The 20,668-nt window shown below is 39.8% G+C and overlaps 1 protein-coding gene across 2 annotated transcripts in view; it reads left to right on the forward strand.

The window, feature by feature from the left end:
- Positions 1-326: 326 nt before the first annotated feature.
- TRIQK (triple QxxK/R motif containing) overlaps positions 327-20,668 on the forward strand; it is a 64,724-nt gene continuing 44,382 nt past the window's right edge. The window contains exons 1-2 of one of the 2 annotated variants that reach the window (XM_074898732.1): positions 327-420; positions 18,595-18,675. In XM_074898732.1, the coding sequence (XP_074754833.1) occupies positions 18,615-18,675 (61 nt within the window). In that variant the 5' untranslated portion in view covers positions 327-420; positions 18,595-18,614. Of the gene's footprint in view, positions 441-18,594; positions 18,676-20,668 lie in introns of both variants that reach the window. The other variant, XM_074898731.1, reaches the window with a different exon arrangement.

The following is a 20,668-nucleotide window of genomic DNA, read 5'->3' on the forward strand; positions in this document are numbered from 1 at the left end:
GATGCTGAAATACTCCACGACTGAACTTTCAGCCTCCCCCACAGCACCTCCCCAGGAAAACCCAGGGAGATAGATACCCGAGGGGCGCAGGCAGGCGGGAGTGAGGCCTCCCAACGGGCAGGCGGCCGCTGCCCGAGGATCTTCCCCGGCCCACCTGCGGGCGCAGCTGCTGGGCGCCGCAGGGGGAGGGCGGGGGCCGGGCTGCGCTCTCGCCGCTGCAGGTGCCGCGGGGCCGGGGCCGTCCCTCCCCGGCGCGCTCGGCGCCCCGGCCTCGCGAGGCCGCTGCCCGGCAGGGCGGGCAGGAGCGGGAGGCGGGGCGGCGGGGACGCTCGGGCAGGAGGCGGCGGCAGCCCCGCCAGCACAGGAAGTCGCCCCGCCGAGAGAGGAGGCAGGAGGCGGAGCTCTGCCGCTCGGCCCGAGGTACCGCGCCGCTTCCCGAGGTGGGCGAGGGGCCGCGGGCGCCAGGGCCGGCCGGCACCGCCGGGCCTGCGGTTGTCACGGCAACCGCCCCCCCCTCCCCGGGGCGGCGGGGGCGCGCTGCCCCGCCGCTCCTCCGGCGCCGCCATTGGCCTGTGGGCAGGGAGCGTCCGCCCTGGCGGCGCGCTCGGCCGGCCCGCTGTCCGCCGCGGGCCTCCGCTGCCATTGGCCGGGAGAAAGCGCTCGCCTCCGCTATTGGCCGGAGCGCGCTGCCAATCGGGGCGGGCGGTGCCGCGGGGGCGCCCGGGTGCCGCCCCCGGAACGGCGGCTGAGGGGCCGGGAGGGGTCAGCGGGAGGGGTCAGCGGCCGCGGCCGGCGCGGCCATCTTGGGCGTGGGCGGGAAAAGCCCCCCTGTCCTTCTCCCCCGCCGGCGGCATGTGCTGTGCCCGGGAGCGGGAGCGGGCCGCTCCCCTCAGGGCCGGGGCTGATGGTGCTACCTCACGCGGTACTACCGAGCGCTCCTTGGCTGCCTGGCTTGTTTCCCCTGTGCCCACAGGTGCTGTTAGGCAGGGTCCCTCACTGGGCCGCGACTGGTCGATTTGGAGCGAAATAGACCCGTTACCGGGGCGTCTCTTGGGCGAGGGTTCGATGCCTGGCCCGGGGGCTGTCAGGTTGGCTGAGCTGACAGACGCCTGTGGTGCCTCCGGTGTGAGGACACTCCACGGCTTTCCCTCAGGAGCTCAAGCCTTCGTGTGCTGCCAACCATCGCAGTGTGGTTGGGTATGTGTGTGTGAAACCCCGTCTGTGTGGGGTTTCCGGCTGTCTGGGAGCTGGACAAACAGCTGCTCTGTCTGTGTGTGTGTGCACGTGTAGGTTGACCCCCCGCACGCAGTGAGACCAGGACGTGTTAGAGCTGCTACATGCGCGGTGTGTGTCAGGGCTCTATGTGGTTGGCCAGCTGTGCGTATGCAGTAAATCTGATACAAGCCGGGCTTGTTTAGCTGGCTGTATTTACCTTGCAGCCGTGATGTGTTCCGGATACATTGGACTCCTTTGTGTTTTCTGCAGAGTGTGCTGGTCACGGTTAGCTCAGAAAATCCCGGACAGAAATACGGGAGCTGCAACATTTCTAAACGTGAAGTGTTGGCAGGGATTTCTGCCAGCATATTCATGTAGCTCTCAAAGTACTCTGCCTTGCCTTAGCCTACATAATTATGAGGAGAGAGTGTAGTACTAGCAAACCCCTTTAGAAGAGCTAATGGTACAACTGGTCTGTATGTACAGCACACGTGTTCACACACAGTAATTCAATTCCATGTCATACAGGGTCAAGTTTTTTGCTGTTGGGGACCAGGATCATTCCTAAAAAGCTAATCAGAATGGAAGGGTACCTATTACTGAAGACGTGTTGACTTTCTTCCATCTTGTGCTACGGATATTGACTGCCATAGTAGAAAACTGTAGAAAGTGATGTTTTAGGGATACACAAAACTCTCTAGGCATGGGCAAAATGGAACCTTTTATTATGCAGTGCTATTTGGCATGTCATCCTTGGCTGAACCATTTCACCTCTTGGTACAACATGCACTTAGGGACAAACTTTGTTGCTTAGAAAATAGCTTGTCTGCTTACTAAGGAAAAAATTGGCAGATGCATTTGTTGGCATGATTATCTTTGATCATGAATTAGTACAATTTACCCTTCTAGAACATGTTTTGTGTCTTCATGGAAGCCATGAAGATGTAAGCCTACTTCAGGTCAGTACAGTAAGTGTGAGCATAGCGAAAACAAAGAAGTGGTGTTGACTTTGAAATAAATTAATCACACAGTTGACACTTTTTTTTTTTTTTAGGAAAATGTAATTGCTCACTTTTTGCTGTTATTCTTGCTTCAATATGTAGAAGGGTTTTGTAATTTATAAATTAGTTAGATAATTTATGTCTTATAGCTGAACCTGTTTGAGCAGTGGTACATGAGCCCAGGTAAATGGTCTCAAGAGGTCCCTTCCAGCATCAACAATCCTGTAGTTCTGTGAATGTGATTTATTAATTTAACCAAGTAGAGATTACAACAGTGTTCTACAATTGACTTCTTAGTCTGTCTAAAATAGCATGTTGTAGCTGCAAAAGCAATATAGAAAATACCTAGTTGTTTCAACATAGATGTGGGAACTCTTCAAATAGCTAGGTTTTGAAAGATTACTTCGGATGACTAAAACAGAGATTCCTGTTAGCGTTGGTAAAACTCCTCTTATAATTAACTATAAATTTTATATCGATATACATACAAACACATATATGTGTTTCTATTAAATTCCATAAAAATAGGACTATCCCTTCCATTTCAGATGCAGGCAGCTGAGCTCTTGAATTCAATTACTGCATCACGTTAAATTAACTGGATTTTTCCATACATCTTTCCTTAAAAACAGACTTTATCAAAAGGTAATATTCAACAAGATACATACTTTTCTTTGTAAAATCAAAAATAAAGGCAGGGCTTTTATTACTGTTTTATTATTGTTGTTATTATTATTATTATTATTATTTTCATAAACTTGGAACTATACAGAGTAAGTTTATATGCACTGGAAGATTCCATATGCACTTCTGCCAGTTCCCTTCATAGCTCTTACTGTTACACTCTGCAGTCTCTTCAGAAAAGGAGGCTAGTTTGTGTGCCAGCTTTATAGCAGGTATGGGAAAATCCTCTAATTCACTATTGGTCACAAATGAAGAACGAAGACTAGTCATGTAAGCTAATATATTAATCTATGATACTGCCCAGTGTATAGCTAGGATTTACTTTGTTCAAGTACTTCAGCCAAATCCTGCAGCCCAGTCTTAAAGGATGATTTAAGCTCATTGTACTTCATGGCAGTAGCTCCAGAAAACGTCCAATTTTAGGAGACTCTACATGGAAAACAAGACAAGGGGTTTTTTACAGTGCAATGAAAACATTTTCATTGGATTTTTCTGTGAAATTTCTGTGAATTAGTTTTTGTTTCCTACATAGTTTTAAAACTTTTGAAAGAAAGCGAGTACCATCAAGATTAAGTACAGTTAATTGCAGTTGGAATTTTAGAGTTTCTGTGAGATTTTTTTTCATAATTAGGAAGTTCTGGGTTTTGTTTTTCTTTGCGATATTTCCATATTAATCTAAATTTTTCATTAGCAAGACAAGTTACCAGCTGTGAATTACAGACTAGGGTAGGGTACTCTGGAAAGTCTTTATATGTTGCTAAAGCAGGCTAATGTTACAAAATGGTGTTACATGTTAATAAACCCTAAACCAGTTTAATATTATCTTGGAGAGCCGAGTGAATCTAGTAAATATTTAAACGCTTCATAAGTAAATTGTTATGTTTATGTGTTATTAGATACATAAAGAGAATGAAACATAGATGGTTGTAAGGTGTAGACAAAGAAGCTAATGATTTACATTTACAGTAGAAGTCTCACTCAATCCTGCGACTCTCTTGTAATACTGCTGTTGTAATAGTTACTCTTGGGAAACAGGACTGCAAAAGTCCGTGTTTTCTGACACAAACTGCTTTAAATTTTTCTGCTCTTGTACATTTTTTCATTTGTTTGCAGTTTTACTTTTTATTGAGGAAAAATGCAAAGAGATTTATAGAATACATAACAAGCTGATCATTTTTTAAAATAAAAAATGAAGTGCTTTTCAGTGAATGGCTATCCTCATTTCAAATGAAGTCTGCAATGATTAAATATTAAAATGATCGATGGTTTAAATTAATAGAAAAACTTTTCAGGAGATTATTACAAAGATTAACATTTTTAATGTTTTAATACTTCCATAGTTTATCAATCACAGGCACAGTGAAACTGTTTTTAGTTACCAAGCTGATGATCTCATATATCACTGCAGTATTATGCACAGCATAAACATCATGGTGTCATTGGTAAAGGAGATGAAGAAACAATTTATGTTACGGCTCTTTAATAATCAGTTTTAGTCTTGAAGTATTTTTTGACACACAGAATAAACAGGTAAGATTATTTTTTTTTCAATTTGGAAAGAAGATAAGAAGGAAAGATAGTTCCGGAAAATGTGTATGTATGCCATTTAGGAGGGAACTCTGTTTCATGTAATGACAGACATAGATTGTCACTGGTACTGCTACAGAAGGAGAAAAAGCACTTGCATGTGTTTTTCCAAGTAGGACTTCCATTAATGCGGCTTTAATATCCCCAAATTATCTGCAACTGCCTATGATTCCTGATACATTTTTATTCATTAGAATTATCTTTGAAGGTCATGGGAAAATGTCAAGGCACCCCAAATGCTTTTGTATCACTAGGTGCGCATAGATACCCCTGTAATTCGGTGGGTTGAGTAAACGCTTATTCCAGGCATTCTTGACGTGGACAGTGCTAATCCCTTTGTTTCCCATTTCTTCTGCTTTTTTTTAATAGTGAGGCTAAAAATCAGTGTTAAGTGATTTTTAAGTTTGCTTTTGCCTCTTTAACCACATATTGCAATGATACAGTGGAGCTTTATACAGTACAGTTTATTGTGTCCCAGGGCTTCTTGCAGTGTTAAATAGGATAATTCATACATCAACAAAATATTGTTTATTCATGTGTCATGATTGTTCTTGGCATCGTCCTTCATCCAGTATGTTTTAGCATCAAAAACAGGACAGAATTGGAAAGACACGGTGTTACGAATTAGCCAATGTAAACCCAATAGCAGGTGTAAAGAAGGATGGGAGACAGGAGAAGGAGGGTGAAATAGAAATCCAGGAATAGATACTGAGCTGGTGAAGTGAATAAATGGGGAAAGACGCTTCTGACAGCAGAAGCTTATGATGGAGAAGTCGCTTACACCAAAAAGGGTGAAGTATGAGAGAGGGAAAGAGCAAAGGTTAGCAGTAGGTGAATGTTGAGAATGGTATTGTGAAGTTAAAATCCAGAGGGCAAAGTGAAGCACACCATTTTGTACACGTTTGTTGTCAGCAACTAATGCTGTTATTTCTATTAAGTAAGACAACAAAATAAAAGATAGAGTTGCATTGCCTGTAGTTGGTTGCCTCTAGCCAGAAAACCAAATTTATCCTCATGTATTTCAATTGAAATAAAATAAATAATGGAACAAAATAACCTTTTATGTTATGAACTGTTTTTTATAGTGGGAAAACAGATTGAGTTGGAAATGTAGTAGATTTCAAAGTTTCAATTGTTTTCTCTCCGGCTGTGCTGTGTGGTGTAAATGAAGAAAAGGTTAAGTTTACCCATGATAATTCCCTCTCACATTTACATTATCAATCAGCCTTTGTAGCTTTTTGTGCTTTTATCTATTGTGTTTTCATTGTAATCTTTACATATGAAGTTCTCAATTCTACAAACTCTTATGCTCAAATTTATTCACGAATGGCTCTGACAGATGTACTTTGGAAGCCTTAGATGCCGTGGTTTAAGATGCTGCCAGCTGGTCGCTTTCTCCCCACCCCTCAGATTGCAGTCTGTACAGAAGAGGCATCAATACCTGCACCTCACTTTGCTTCCCTCACCTTAACCCGCGTTTCTTTTTGGGTGGCTTGTGCTGGTGCGTAGGCTGGGAATGGGGTCCAGGGTCCTGGGGGCAGAACATACCTCCTCTTCTTGCTCTTTTTTACAGGCTGCTCACCACTGACAGCAAGGTGCTTAAACACCCGGAGTCAGCAACCTCTCAAAGCCTCTCAGATACCCAAAGCTTTTTATGACGCTCCCCTGTAGTTTCAAATTGAATGTGTTTTAAACTTTTAAATTACATATGTTTTCAACTTGTTTATGTACCAAGTCAAGTAGGACATTTCAGTACTTGGATTAACCATATCGCCATCTCTACTTAAGACAAAACCATAAGGTGAGAATTTCTCTTAAAAGCCATCATGCCCAAAAGATCATATTAAAACCCATAGATCTTTCTTTCATGTGTGTATGCCATAGAAATTGTCCAGTAGGCGGTTTCAGTGTTGCACTCATTGTGTGTGGAGCTGATTATGCTGTCTCCAATTCAGATTGCATCACTTTACTGCTAGACAAGTCTTGTATTACTTACCTTCTTGTCAAAAGGAAACAGTTAACCTAAAGCAGTGTATTCCTTGTTTTCGTTTTGTGTCTTGGCTGTCAGACTGAAAGTACACTATTTGTATAGCTAGCATTTAAATTTGATTAGATCGGTGATTTACTGTTACTCAACTAAAATTAAATTAAAAATTAGGACTGTACAGTAACGATAAAATGGATAAGGAGCTGGTGAGCTGCCAGCACTAAGAAGTAAAGGCTGGAGGCCACTGTCAATGGATGAGAGCTTGTGGGGACTTTCCCCAGCATTTGTCTTGGTGTGATGCTTTTTTGCTTTTTGCTGTTTTAGTCAATTGTCTGCATGTAAACATAGAAGCAATAGTGACAAACAATGGATGGTTCAGTGATTGCTGGATTGATGAAGGGATGAAGTATAAAGCATGGCTGAGATCATGGTAACATGAGTCTGTTAAAATGCAGTTTGTCTGCAAATGCATTGAGGAAGAAGGAATGCTGAGTGTGTGTGCAGAATGGAAGATTTTTATCTTGTAAAGCTATGACTGGAGGAAGACTTGGGGTTTGTGAAGAAGCTCCTGTAGCCAGAGGGGTTTCAAGTGCAGAGCAGTGTCAGGAAGAGCTGGTGATGCTCGGAAGAGCTGGTGATGCTCAGAAGAGGTGGGCAGAGAGGTAGGAGGGTGGTTTAAATCCCTTTAGTAAGACCGGTGCTGGAATGTTGCATCTAGTTGTTTGTATGAAAAACCCAACCCGAAAAATTTGAAAGTATGATGAAAGTCCTGAAAGACACAGACTTCTGTTAATGGTACTACCTCTGGTAGGTGGGCTTGAGAGTGGGCACAAGCTTGCCGTGATGTTTCTGACCACGTGGCTACCTTACCACGATAACCTGGACCACAACAAGCTCTACTATATGCCCCGCCTGGCTGCTGCAGAGCAGAGCCCCTCCTAGATACAGTGTCAAGTGTCCTAGGCAAGGCCATGCTGCATCTGTGTGAATTTGTCATTTCTTCCCATTACAGAGGCTGTGGGAATCATTGTCTCTTTTTGTTGTATATGTACATCATAAAAAGCTTTCTATAATATGATTTTTCAACTTTAGGCTTCAGTGTGATTAAACTTAAGTGTGGTTTTAATGGAACCACAAAGAATTGCAGCAACTAATATTTGGGGGGTTTTGATTCTGCAATCATAAAATGATCAGAGCAAGAATGGATGTGACTTTCTTTGAAATTTTTTGACATATACTATTTAATTTATGAATGAATCCATAATTTTTAGTCAAAAGGTTAATAAAGACTTCTTAGATTTCTGTTTCCTTTTTTATTCTGCAAGATAGGATAATTTGAAAGCCTAGGTTATTTTGGTATCTTTCTGGGTATACAAAACAGCAGACCAACAGGATAAACAGGAAGAGGGTATTCTGGAAAAATGATTAGTATAGACCCAAAACCTATTTAAAAAAACCTTCAAACTAATTTCATTTTAAGTACACCAGTGGGGTTAAATAATACTAGTAACTTCTGTTAGAGTAACAGATCATAGTAATTTAAAACAAAAGGTCCCAGCGCACTTGCTAATATCCTTTATGGCTTCAGTAAAATACATCTGAAATGATTTACAAAGCAAAGCTTCTGGATGAATTCTTCCAGTTCTACATGGGAAGAGAGTCTGTTTATCTTCATGCATGTTTATATAGACCCATGGAAATTATGATCTAAATGTGGGTACCATACTAAAACATAGCCATATATGCAAAGTAAAGAATTCAAAGCGCTTGCATTCTGTCATTTATTGCACACAAGTAATCTGTGTTGCATAGGCTCAGTTCAGTTCTGTATTCTGACCATAGAAGGACTCGATAGAGTACGTACTGTACCTTGAGGAGACCTTCAAGGGGAGGGAATGGTGTGTGTAGGAAGAAGCCTCAGGGCAATGGCTCTCTGACCAAACTTGTCTCTTGACTGTTTTTGAGCCTTTGGACTCAAGCACTGTCAGTGCTGGAAATCGTGAAGGCCTGGAGAGACGTTTTCCCTCTGCTGTGCCTGGTATACATTTTCATTAACTCACTTTATTAAAAAAAATCAGCATGGAAACAACTGGAGTGGCTGTAAAGCTAAGTGCATGGGATAGAGTATTTTGGAAGTTAAAAGCAGAAGCAACTTAGCTAAAGACCTTTTTAGAGCTGACCCATCTCTTCTTAAACTTCTTAAGCTTTATTACAGGCTTGTACAGCTTTTGGTACAATAGTGACCAGACTGAGCAATTGTAGCAGGAAGAGAACAAACCAGCAGCTTGTGTTACTGTTGAATCTGTTTGTTCTTATGAAAACCAGCCTGAACTCACTTTCCTGTATGCTCTAGCAGGTTGTTTTTTTCTTGTCATACGCAGTCTACAAGGCTAGATTTCAGGCAGTGCACCCCTCTCCTCCTAATAAAACTTCGTGGCAGTGCTGGAGCATACATTCTCCTTTGACTCTAGCTGAGGGCATGTGCAACCCCTAGTGCTTAGAGAGATGCACTCAGGAAATTACCATTTTATCTCAGGCTAGGATTTCTGAAGAAATGCTCACAAGCTGATAGCTGCTCATTAAATTATATCTTTTAGGAGTCTCATAACAATTCCATTCCATCCTATCCCATTCCTAAGTAGTTTGAGGTGTAGGAATCTCTCATCAGAGGTAACTTTTAGGCCAGAGAAGGCCAACCTTTCACATGTCAGAACACAGCGTCTTAAAAATGTGCCATCTCCAAAAGCCAGCAACCCATGAAAAAGTGTTCAATTCTGTATTTCACTTATGTTTTTACAGTAGATAGAATTTCATGTGTACTGCGTGACTTGAAGCACTCAAAGGAGTACTTTAGTCAATGTGTTAGTCTCAGTTGGTGTCATCCTTTGCTTTGGCATTCTCCTGAACAGTGCAGCAAAATTTCTTCCTTGTGACACACACACACACACACACTGTTCGGGAGCAGTGGCAATAGATGGGGACAGTCTCCTCCCATCCTGGGGTCTTATGGGGAAAGCTGTGAAAAGAGCCCAAGTAGACATTTGCACCATTTGGTTGCATCTGGGACATTCAGAAGTTCACATGACTTTCTGCTATTTCTGCTGATACGTTTCTGCTGTTTGACATTTTTTCTTTTTGCTGCCTTTTCTTCCCAGCTGCACTCCACGTTTGTCTCTTCTGCCTTAAAATGAGGCAGGTAAACCGTTTACCACATCTTCTGATGGCTATCAAAGCTTATTTTTTCATTTGGCGCATATAAAGGTTTTAGCCTGATTTTGATCCATTCCTTTAATTCAATTTTTGTTCAAGATTTAGATTTCTGATAGATATCAAGATCTTCTATTCTCTTTTTGCCCAAATAGAACATAAAGCTCCTCAAGAGATGGTATCATGCACACTATTACTTTATTCTTTATCTTAAAAATCATTACGTTTAATGGGATCTCTAGGTAGGTTTCAGGAGAGCCAAGTCTTGAGCAATTTAGATACAATCTGCAGAGAGTGTGCTTGACCTATTGTTTTGAACTACTTTGGAAACTACTTGAGCCAATGTTATTTAAGCAGTATTAAACTCTTCACCCAATTATGGCCTAATGCTTCAAAATCAGTAGAGTAGGACTTGGTTTTGAAAATGCTGCTGCTAACATCTATGGGTCTGTTCACTAAACCTGATTATTAAGCTCGTGGTTAAGTACTGTAGGGCTGAACTTAGTGTTAACATATCAAATGTAATCTACTGGTTTTCACCTCAGACAATTTTAAAGAAAAAAGTACAAAAAACTATGTATAAGGCTAAGGAAATGCATATCAGCTTTATCTTCTGATCTTTATGGTGCAGATTAATAGGTTATTCTGTCTTTAATCAGTTATTGAAAAATAGAGGAAAACATAAATACCAAAACCACCAAATTAAAAGTTTACACTTACTATTTCTTTTGCCTGGTGACTGGAATAGATTTGTTTCAAGCTGAGTTGCTTTCCTGAAAGTCTCATACAGCATGTGAGACCACAAAAGTGGCATAAAAATATTTTTCTTGATTCCTAGATCAGTCTATTTAATACTTATCGAGCTACAGTAGTTTCAGAGAAAGAAAAGAAACCCACATTCATTCTGAACGCTGGATGGAAAGATTACCTTTTAAGTCCTTTCAAACACCAGATTTAGTAATGAAACTAATAATTCAGTTCTGCTGAAGTGTTACAATATGGTCTGTGTGTACTGGGGTGCTATTTGCTGCTGTCATTTGTAGCCTGCTTTCAACTTTCGTATGCTTGCTCAAGGTAAGAAGTGAGGCAATCATTAGGCTATAAATGTGGTGACCAGTCTTAGCAGTTACTATAACTTGAAGTCATGTGTGATGGGACGTTGTATTATACTACAGGGAAATATGTAACAGAAGGGCACATTTGTCTGCCCTTCATCTTTGTGCCTGTGTGGCTTATTTGTGGCTGTTTTCTCTTCTGGTTTTCAGTTAATAGATTGATTGTCAAGCAGGAATGAACTGTGTGCTGAGATCTGTTTTTCTTCTTGGATGGTAGACAAATTTCAATGAAAATGGAGTCAAAATAGATGGGATATCAATATTAGAATTAATGGGGGAAAAAAAAATAAGCTGGAACAGCCTAACATACTTCAAAAAGCATTTTTTTAAAAACAGGGTGAGAGGAAAGGAAAAATTCCACCAGTTTCAAATTGTCTTGTTTTGATATATTACTTCAAAGAAGCTTTTTCAATTTATAAATAATTCACTTAGAAATTTTGTATTTTTAATGGTCCAAGATAATGCAAATGGAAAAAAAAAAAAAAAAAAAAAAGAGGCAAAATAGAAAGGAAAAAAAATTATCTGCATGGAATTACTTATTCTATTTTTTTGTGTGTGTGAATAGCTTCAAAAGTTACAAGATCTATTCTGATTGAAGGTCATTATCCCATTTTGCAATATTGAAAATGTTGTGAAACAGACTTCCCATCCTCTGGATACTTGTGAACTGTAGTTTAAGATGGATATGCTAAAGGGAAGTGTAATTACTCCCTGAATATTTCTTCTCCTTTAAGGAAGAATAAGAATTTAATTTCTGTCAAATATGAGCCTAAGCCTAATATCTAGAAATGAGGAATTAACAAGTGTATATAGTTAAAACACCCGGGTTTATAACAAGCTATGACTTGTGGCAGCCCCAGAAAAGGAGCAACATCTGGAAAAAATGGAATTCTTATCAATTCCCAAAACTAAAGAGGGGGGAGAGTAGAGGGGATATTTTCTGATTTAAAGAAGGGAAAGAAGTCTCTCTTCCCTTGTTTAACACCTAGTAGGGCAAAACAAAGTTTCTGAGGTTTTGGTGTAAAACCTCAGTGAAATCACATGGTGCTCTATAAATTCAAGAATTTTATCTATAACACTTTAGAAGTGAAGTGCTTAGGCAGACTTAGCTGATTTTGAAATCTAAGGTCTATGACCTCTAGCTTTATACCTGTTACTGAAATTATTCCCTACTTCATCAAAGGAAATGAGTGCTGAAGGGGTGTGTAGTGGGGATCAAAGAGGGAATAAAACTGCCTGGATTTAACTGAACCACAACATGTTCGCTGCTGACGCTTCAATTACTGAGATGGAGCAAATAATTGTTTCTCGTTGTTGCTCTTGACTCAACAAACTTTTAACTTGCGAGGCAGAAGGTGTGTTCTTCATTTCTGTCTTGTGAAGTGGTGGTGGTGGTGGTGGTGTCCTCCGTACTCACCCAGACCGCAGAGGCGGTTGTACATCACCTGCAGTTGCTGCCGTGGAGGCTGTATCCATCCTGGGTGGATGTGCCTCTGGGCATTGGCATGGGCAGCATGCCTGTTCTCTTCTTACACTTTTAGCTCTGATTTCTACCATAGTACCCCCTCCAAAAAAAAGAGTTTAAACAGATTCTGTTATTTTGAAGAATGTTATTCTGAAATACTGCATATGGTGTCATTTATAGTGTAATTTTCCCTTTAGCAGAGATTACTTTTTCCTCTGGGAAATACTACATTTTGAACTGTCTGGCAAGGCAGTATTGAACCACATACATGCTTTTTTCCTTCATGAACTTCTTTAAGGATATTTTCCTGACATGCCAATGCCGTCATATATTCATAAAAATGAAAAAAAAAGTTCGTCTTTGAACGTTTGGAATTTTAAATTTGTTCAGATGAAGATCTGTCTTCATATTAAAATGAATGTTTCACAGATGGTATAGCTCTACTCAGCTCTGAAGTGAGTAGGGAATTTGGTTCTGAAGGCAAATAACAAATCCTAATAATGAAAAATAAGTGTAAGGTGCATTGAATCGCTACAAATAGGAATATTCTTCTGCAAAATGTTGTACTGATTTTGGAACAAGTATAATGTTTTTATAAGTGAGTTTTGGCCTAGTACATTTTGATTCTTCTTCCTGTAGAAACTGTGACAAACTGTACTCTACTGGGAATGGAAGGAACCTTTGACATTTTTAATGGCCTCTCTTCTTAAAAAAAACCCCAATTTACCTAAATATGAAGTCTTTTAAAAAAATCTTAGTCGGGTCTTGCAATCCTTGAAATTTTCACTTTTTTCCTGGCTGTCCTTAATACATTTATTGATAATATTTTCAACTCTTAAGACATTTAAAAACATTTTATATCTAGCAAAAGTAAGTAGACCTTTTGCTAGAGGAGCAAATGCAAATACTTGGGCCTAAGTAATCCCACCAAATTTTAGGTACTTAGGGGAGGTTTAGGAGCATAGCAAGAAAGCAAGATTGCCAGAGGCAATCTGGATTCCTTACTATTGCATCTCTTTCTTCATTCACATAAAGGAAGTGGAGGTGGCCTCCTGCATAACTTGGGTGTCTCGCTTACCTTCCTGAAAATAGGTGGAACTAATCTGGGTTGTTGATGAAATTTATTTTTCATAATGTATTGCCTCAGGATTTCAAAACATCCAGGAGAATATGCTGAGTATTCATATGGACTACTACCTGTGCACTACAAATAAATTTAGACCTAATTTTATGGGTTCTGTAGGCACTATATAACAACAGTGCAGCTCCTTTCCCTAGAGTGCAAAGGGCACTTGCTGGAAGTAACAATGTGTGTTTTGTTCCTAGTGCTTACCTGAAACTATGAAATAGCCTGATACGTGTCAGAAGAAAAGTTGTAATTCCTAGATGGTTTTAATCTTGGGATATGGTGCAGTGTTTGTTGTCCTTCTGTAGAAAGTTAAGATTATTTTAGTAATATTTGTTCCACTGGAGTTACGGATCCTTGTTTTTTGATTCGTTTTCACAAATTTAACTGAATTTAAATCACCTCTGCTGCTTTCAAGGTTAAATTAAGTAAAGAAATGTTAATTTATTTTTATTAAAAGAAAATTAAATAAATACCCAAAGAAAGTAGAGCCAGATTCTGGAAGAAGCACTATGAGCAGTTACTCTTTCTTTTGAAATAATACTCTCATCCTTTGAGAGAGACTTGGCCAGAGGAATGATGAAGACTGCTTCAAGACTTATCAATAGAACATGAATATATCTTTTTTTCAGTTTTTTTGTTTGTTTGTATAGTTTCTTTAAGTAGTAGTAGCAAAGGTTTTAAAATTCTTTCTCTCGGCTAAAGTATGGTTAAAGTATTCAGCTGCATTATTATTGCGGTTTTGCAGCAGGGTACTTCCACTGCATTTCTTCCACTGCTGTACAGACAGACCTTTGTTACTGTACTTGAGCAGTACACCAAAAAAAGCCAATTAAAATAACCAACAACAATGGTTTCCAAAATACCTACATGCAGACAGCTTCCCATATTAAATATAGTGCTACCAGTTCTTTGCAATAACTTGATGTTCACATAGGATCTGATGTGCTCCTTGGATTTTACCAGAGGAGGGTAACAGGCTATTTGTGCTCTCTTGTAACTTGTAAGGGTTTTAATATCCATTATGTATTAAACTATGAGCTATGGAATTAACTGGTAAAAGAGCAATTCTTTCACTGACATCAGTGAACTTTCAATCACGTTAAAGAATAATTTGGTTATGCATTCAAATTATCAACCTGCGTTGCATCCAAAAAAAAAAAATTTTTAGATTAGATGCCCATTTACACTTAAGGATGAGGTGCTTCTTCATATATGCAGATATTGCAGATATTCTCTATGCATTCACCTGCATTTTCAATTACAGATGAAGCCTTGGTCCAGTATTTTTACATTCTGTGCTTTCTTTCCTACCCTGAAGTTTTACTTGCTTTTCTTTCAACTGCCTAGCTATACTTCAGGTACAAAACGAGTCGTTTCATTGATCATTTCTTTCACATGCACTCTTTTAATATTTAGGCAGCTTATTGTTGAAGAATACAAACATACTATCAAACATCTTAGCTAAGAAAGTTTGTACACATGCACATATGTAGAACTTTGAGTGTTCCCTGCTTCACACTTTAAGCCTTATCACTGCCATTAATCATTTGTATTGCACCACAAATGCACAAAGTGCAACCTTTGTGCTATATAGTCCCTGCACTTGTTTTTTATTAGTATTTCTAAAGTCATTCACAGTATGTTTCTATTTTATTAAAGTAATTGCTTTATTTGTTTTTTTGTTTTTTTGGTGGTTGGTACAGGCTGTGTATGCATCAAGAGTAGCGAGTTGTGATTTAAACACTCCTGTGGCCAGAACTTGAATGGACATTCAGAACTGTTTCTTATCTCACAAAATGCTGTTGACAGTTGGAGGTGATAATAGGCAATTTATTGCATGTAATAATTATTATCAGTCACTGCTTTTGAATAAGAGGATGAAACGTCATGTGTTCTTCCAAGGGTGTAAGCCTTCAAAGATTCATTACAAGAGAAAGAGGGTGAAAAATAGTGAAGGGAACCACAAAACCAAAGATGTCTTTTGACCTTGTAGTATATCTGAAATGGCAATAAACAAAACATCTTTTCATTGGGCCTCACTTCATTTTCTTAAAACCATCTTTTGTAAGAGCTCGAAAGTTGAGGAGGGCTCGCATTGCCTTCAGATGATCTGAAATTACTCCTGAAGTATTTTTAGTAGCCTGTAAAAAGGCAGTGACAAGCTCCTTTATATGTTTTTTAAATGGTTATGTAGTTAGTAAAATTCCAGGGACCTGAAGGCTGCTTGGGGTGCATGCAGTATGGCACGCTGTCCATTCTGTCAATTTGGCAAAGAAATGGAGGAAAGGCCAGATCCTCCACTCACTGACGTTGGAGGCAGTGGAGCAGCCAGAGACAGCTGGGAAAGACTTCACTGCAAATTTTGTTTAAAGTAAAGTTAAGAGGATTGGTTATTGTAGGATGACCACATTGATTTTAAATGGGGAAAAGGCGCTTTTCAAATTGTTTCGTGACTTGTAAATGTTCCAGGCTTTTCCTTTGTAGAAATCTGATCAGAAAGTTACACTGGAAACCACTCCTACAGCAAGGTTCATAAATAATAAATATTATCTCTTATTAATCCATATTTTAGTTTAACTCTGGCTCATGGCAAGTTGCTTCCTCAGGGAATGCAGGATTCTTTACAAGAAGGTGATGAGCCACAGTCCCTGAGGAATTAAATTGTGAAAACAATCTTGGTTTCATACATGCTAATATAGAGCTGTTATTCCCTTTCCACATCTATCACAACACATTCTAAATTGTGGCTGATCTTTTATGCAAATAGCTGTCTTATTAGACATTGCGGCTGTATGTGCTAATGTCTCTATGGGTTTCTCGGGCATTTGCTATCTAACCATCAAAGCGGTGGAAATGAATGATGATTACTGCATCCCTTTGAAGAACAAAGAGGAGTCGAGGTTCTAGATACGGGAGTTGGTGATGCCGAGCCATGCGGGCAAATGCAAGCATCATGTGGCTCATATTAAGTCGGGAAACAATTCTTGCCTGTGTTTTCTTCTTGTGTTTTATTGGCACTGCTAAAACGGCAAACATCTTTCACAGCTGATGTTTTGTTACAAAACATTAATAGGCTATTGAAATTGCAAAAGGCAAGTCAAAACAGTCTCTTAACAGTGGCATTAAAAAGCCAAGAAGTTTTGCAGTGTAAAAATGTATCTGTTATCTCCTCAACTAGCTGAAAGTTCAAATGGTACCTTTATTTTCCACTCTTGTTACTATGATGTGAATGTTACGTGAGAAATACAACTCAGTCTAAAGAATAGCTGGGAAGCATAACAGAGGGGGAAAAAAAACCCAGTGGATTACAGTTCACTGCTTCGGTGTTTTACATAAAATGGGAGTATTCTCTGAATTAACCCAAAGTAATGTATGGAAACATTAGTACACTATAATTGAGGTTCCATTTCAGATTAAAAACTAATGGTAGTCTTCTATACCTTGTTATTATTCCTGAATACCTTTAAAAAAGGTTGCTGACTTTGAGCACCAAAGTTCTTTTTAGGCCATGTCACACACTTTAAATTAAAGAGCCTGGATTTGTCACTTGACATTAAATGTCAATAATTCTTACAGAACAGATAAAAGAAGAAACTTTGTGGTTTTAAAATGCATGAATAACTGATGGGATCATTCCTGCAGCTATGCTTTAAACCTTGTTTGAAGCTGTGGAGGAAATAATGGTGGATGTTTAAGGTTGGGATGCTGACAGTAGCCCATTCAGCAGTGCCCTGGCATGCTTTTTGGCCCATGGTTTGGTATCACAGTGCCTTCAAGGGTTGCGCTTCCCAGACAGCATGCCTTGGCAGAGCCTGGGAAAGCTTGTCTTGCTGTAATGCAGCTGCTTATGCCTAACAGAAAAACAGAACTCCTGCAGATACTTCAAGGCCATATGTGCACCATTTGCAGATGGTTTGTGGCTACCCAGGATGGTTCGGCCAAAGTTTGTCCTTGGCACTATGCTCACCAAGGCCAGTTGGGAAAAGGCAGATGTTGGTTGTTGTATATCTTCTGTGCTTGAACGGTAAATCTGACACTGTTGAAAATGTCAGTCCTCTTGTGAGTGCGGGGTTGATGTCGGGATGCTTATGTCATAGAGGTGGTCAAATAGTGGGGCTTGTCTTCAGCCCAGTGAAAATGGTTGAAAACTAGTGTTTTGAGCAACAAGCATGAAAGCCAGGTAATTTTTTGACTATGGAAAAAGAGGTAAACTGGGCATGTTAACCTTCTTGTATCTTTTGAGTGGGAGCCCTGTAAGGGGATGAATAAGAGACCATAAGGTCTCTTATTAGTAAAGGGGTATAATGGGAGTTTGCTAGAACACTACTGAGATGGTGCTTGTTTAGTTACACGGATGGTGTGAGAGCACCAAAATACAACCACCACCACCCCCACCCCCATCTTTGGTTGAATGATAGTGCAGTTCCCTGTGCAATCCTGATGTCACCTGCTTGCACTGTGCAACATAAGAAGCCCCTTGGAGAGTCAGGATGGTTGATACCTAAATGCATAGAAGTGATTTAAACTCTCAGTACCTTGGCTGAGAGGTGTAAAATGGGCACAGACCCAGCTCTCATTTTTACTCTTCACTTTCTTTGCATTCACAGACCTCTAGAGCCCATGGCAGGAAGGTAGGAGAGTGTGAGATTGCTGTGTTTTAGGCATCTGTTCTTCTCTTTTGCTCAGGGTGGCTGAAGGGCTGTGTCTGCAGGTGGGTTTCCATTCCGCACTTGTGGATGCACATGTGCTTACTCCTGACTCAGACTCCTGGGTACAGTGTACATGTGTTTGCCAACAATAGAAGCAGCTCACAATACTACATTCACTCCCTGGTTTACTAAAGAAAAAATTATATAGGAATGTAATTCAGTGGTAGCAAATGCTGAATTACAGTGCAATCAGTTTAAATCCTTCTTTTTTTTTTCTTTTTTTTTTTTTTATTCAAACTAACAGGCATTCTGTAATGTTAATAACCCTTGCAGTGGGGAAAAAGGTATGTTTAGAAATTACCTAATAGTCTTCAGAATAGTGATGATTAACTCTAGTGTCTCACTTTACTCTGGAAAGGCTTATGTCTGTCTTTGTGTATAATCATGTAATTGTTGCTTGTTACAGTTTTTTCTGATGTTATAAGTCATTGATTTCCTTAGTAACTTGTTTAGGAATAATGCTTTTTTTTTTTTTTTTTTTTTTGATACTGACAGTGATTTTTGGATTGAAAACGATGGGTAGAAAAGATGCCTCTACAGCAAGGACTCCTGTTGACCAATACAGGAAACAAATAGGTAAGAGATCTGAAGAAAAGTTTGTGTGCTTAAAAAAACCCTGTTTTTTTTCATCCAGACCAGTTAGTGTAACAAAATATCTTATTCCTCTTCAAAAACTTTGTTTTGCTCACAAGTGGTGGAAAATAATGCACACTCCAGGGAAATGTTTTTTATATACTATTGACTAATTCATTCAGCAAAACTTCTTAGGAAGACAGTTTCAAGTAACTTGATAAATCCATGTTCCGTGTTTGGAAATACTAGTGAAATGGTGCAGTGCAATGGCTCCATGAAACTTTCCTGATTTTCCTGTTTCTCTTCAGTTCAAAATACAGGTATTTCTAACAAAATACTCTTTGTGCTTTGTAACAATTCTTGATACACTGAATGATACAGACCTTTACATTATATAAATGCATTTATTCTCAGACTAATGCAATACTTTTAACATGTTAATAATTTATTCTCCTAGGTCTTTTTCTGTTCTTACCCATTGCATATGTAGGTAACTTGTATACAGAGTACACACATGCATACCCATGAATGCACACGTGTACATTCACACAGATACCGATATAGCAGACTCAAATCCCTAATTGTTTAAATGTAAAGGTAAGTGGCTTGGGTTTGGAATCCAGATATGAGGATTCTACCTCTCTAGGTGTTAAATAATATTATAAAACAGACACAATATTTTAAAAGTAGGTATATAAAATGAAATACCTTAATCTATACTCAGTTATTTAGGTAAATGACTTTGTTTTATAGTTGCTAAGCACCTACATCTGTGTTTAAATATGCAGAAAAATAACAAGTGTCTGGGAAAAAATCTCATGGTGAAAGAGCTAGGGGTATGCAAACAATCTTCTTTTTATCATGTCTTAATTTTTTTAGTGCTGCCTTATTATTTTAAAATAACTGGTTTAATGGTCTTTTCTGCATTTAAAGCTGAAAGTAAGGAACTGGTTTGTATTTTATTTGTTTTACATAGCTGTGAAATGCTTTCTGTTTCCTCATCTTGGGCAGTTTGTGTGGCTGGCTTCCTCAGTTCATTCTCTGAGATAGAAACGTGTCTGAAAACATCTGAATACTTTTACAGATGGAAAGCAGATATACTGGAAAAATATTTAAATAGATGAGCTCTGCTTTTGTGCCATTTAGGTTTCATGTAGGGAACCTCACAAAGAAACTCTTACCCAGCAGAAGATGACACCACAAATATGAAACCCGAATGGGTTTGGTGAGAAGCAGGAGCACAGCAGGTCATCTTTGGGACAACTCATCCCATGTAACTGGGTGTTCAGAGAGAGGATGATTGCATCAGCTTTCTGGCATTTTCTCCGCATGTTTCTCATCATGGTCACTTCTTTTACAGCACCTTCCTCTAGGGTTGCTTTTCTTCCTTTTGTGAACCCCTTCAGGTGACCGCAGTTCGAATTGTTTATTGAAGTCCTCTGCAAGGTGAAAGAGGCTGGTGATCTCTAGTGGGATCCCTGGAGATCAGGTTGGGCTGCTGGAGGACTGCGGAGGTGTAAAGCTGCATCTAGTATGCGACTCCCAAAATTACCTCCCACTCTTCCACAGCCTTACCTATTCCTTGCACATTACTACTGCGTGACACAGCGGTTACACATTTCACATCCGTGAGATACCAGGACTGGTCAGCTGTGGCTTGAGCAGGGAAAAGGACACTGTGCTGTAGCAAGGCAGCGAGAGTATTTGTATTGGGGCCCAGCACTCAGAGGGATTCTGTTATGTTGCTGACTCTCTGGTTTTGGGCTAGCGTGTTGTATGAACAATTTGGCACCTGACCTGTTAGATGATGCAGCACCATGATCCATTGGGTACTGCAAAATACAGTGTCTGAGGGGGCTCATAATGAGCTCATTTTGCTTAGATGAGATGCATTGCTTTTAACTTGGCAAAAGCAAGTGTTAAAAATTATCGTAGAGAAGAATCTTACACCGGCAGGCAAATAAACTGTATAAGCTAGGAGGTGTTTCTATGATTA

Source organism: Athene noctua, chromosome 2 (assembly GCF_965140245.1).
Source record: "Athene noctua chromosome 2, bAthNoc1.hap1.1, whole genome shotgun sequence".
NCBI classification, from domain to species: Eukaryota; Metazoa; Chordata; class Aves; order Strigiformes; family Strigidae; genus Athene; species Athene noctua.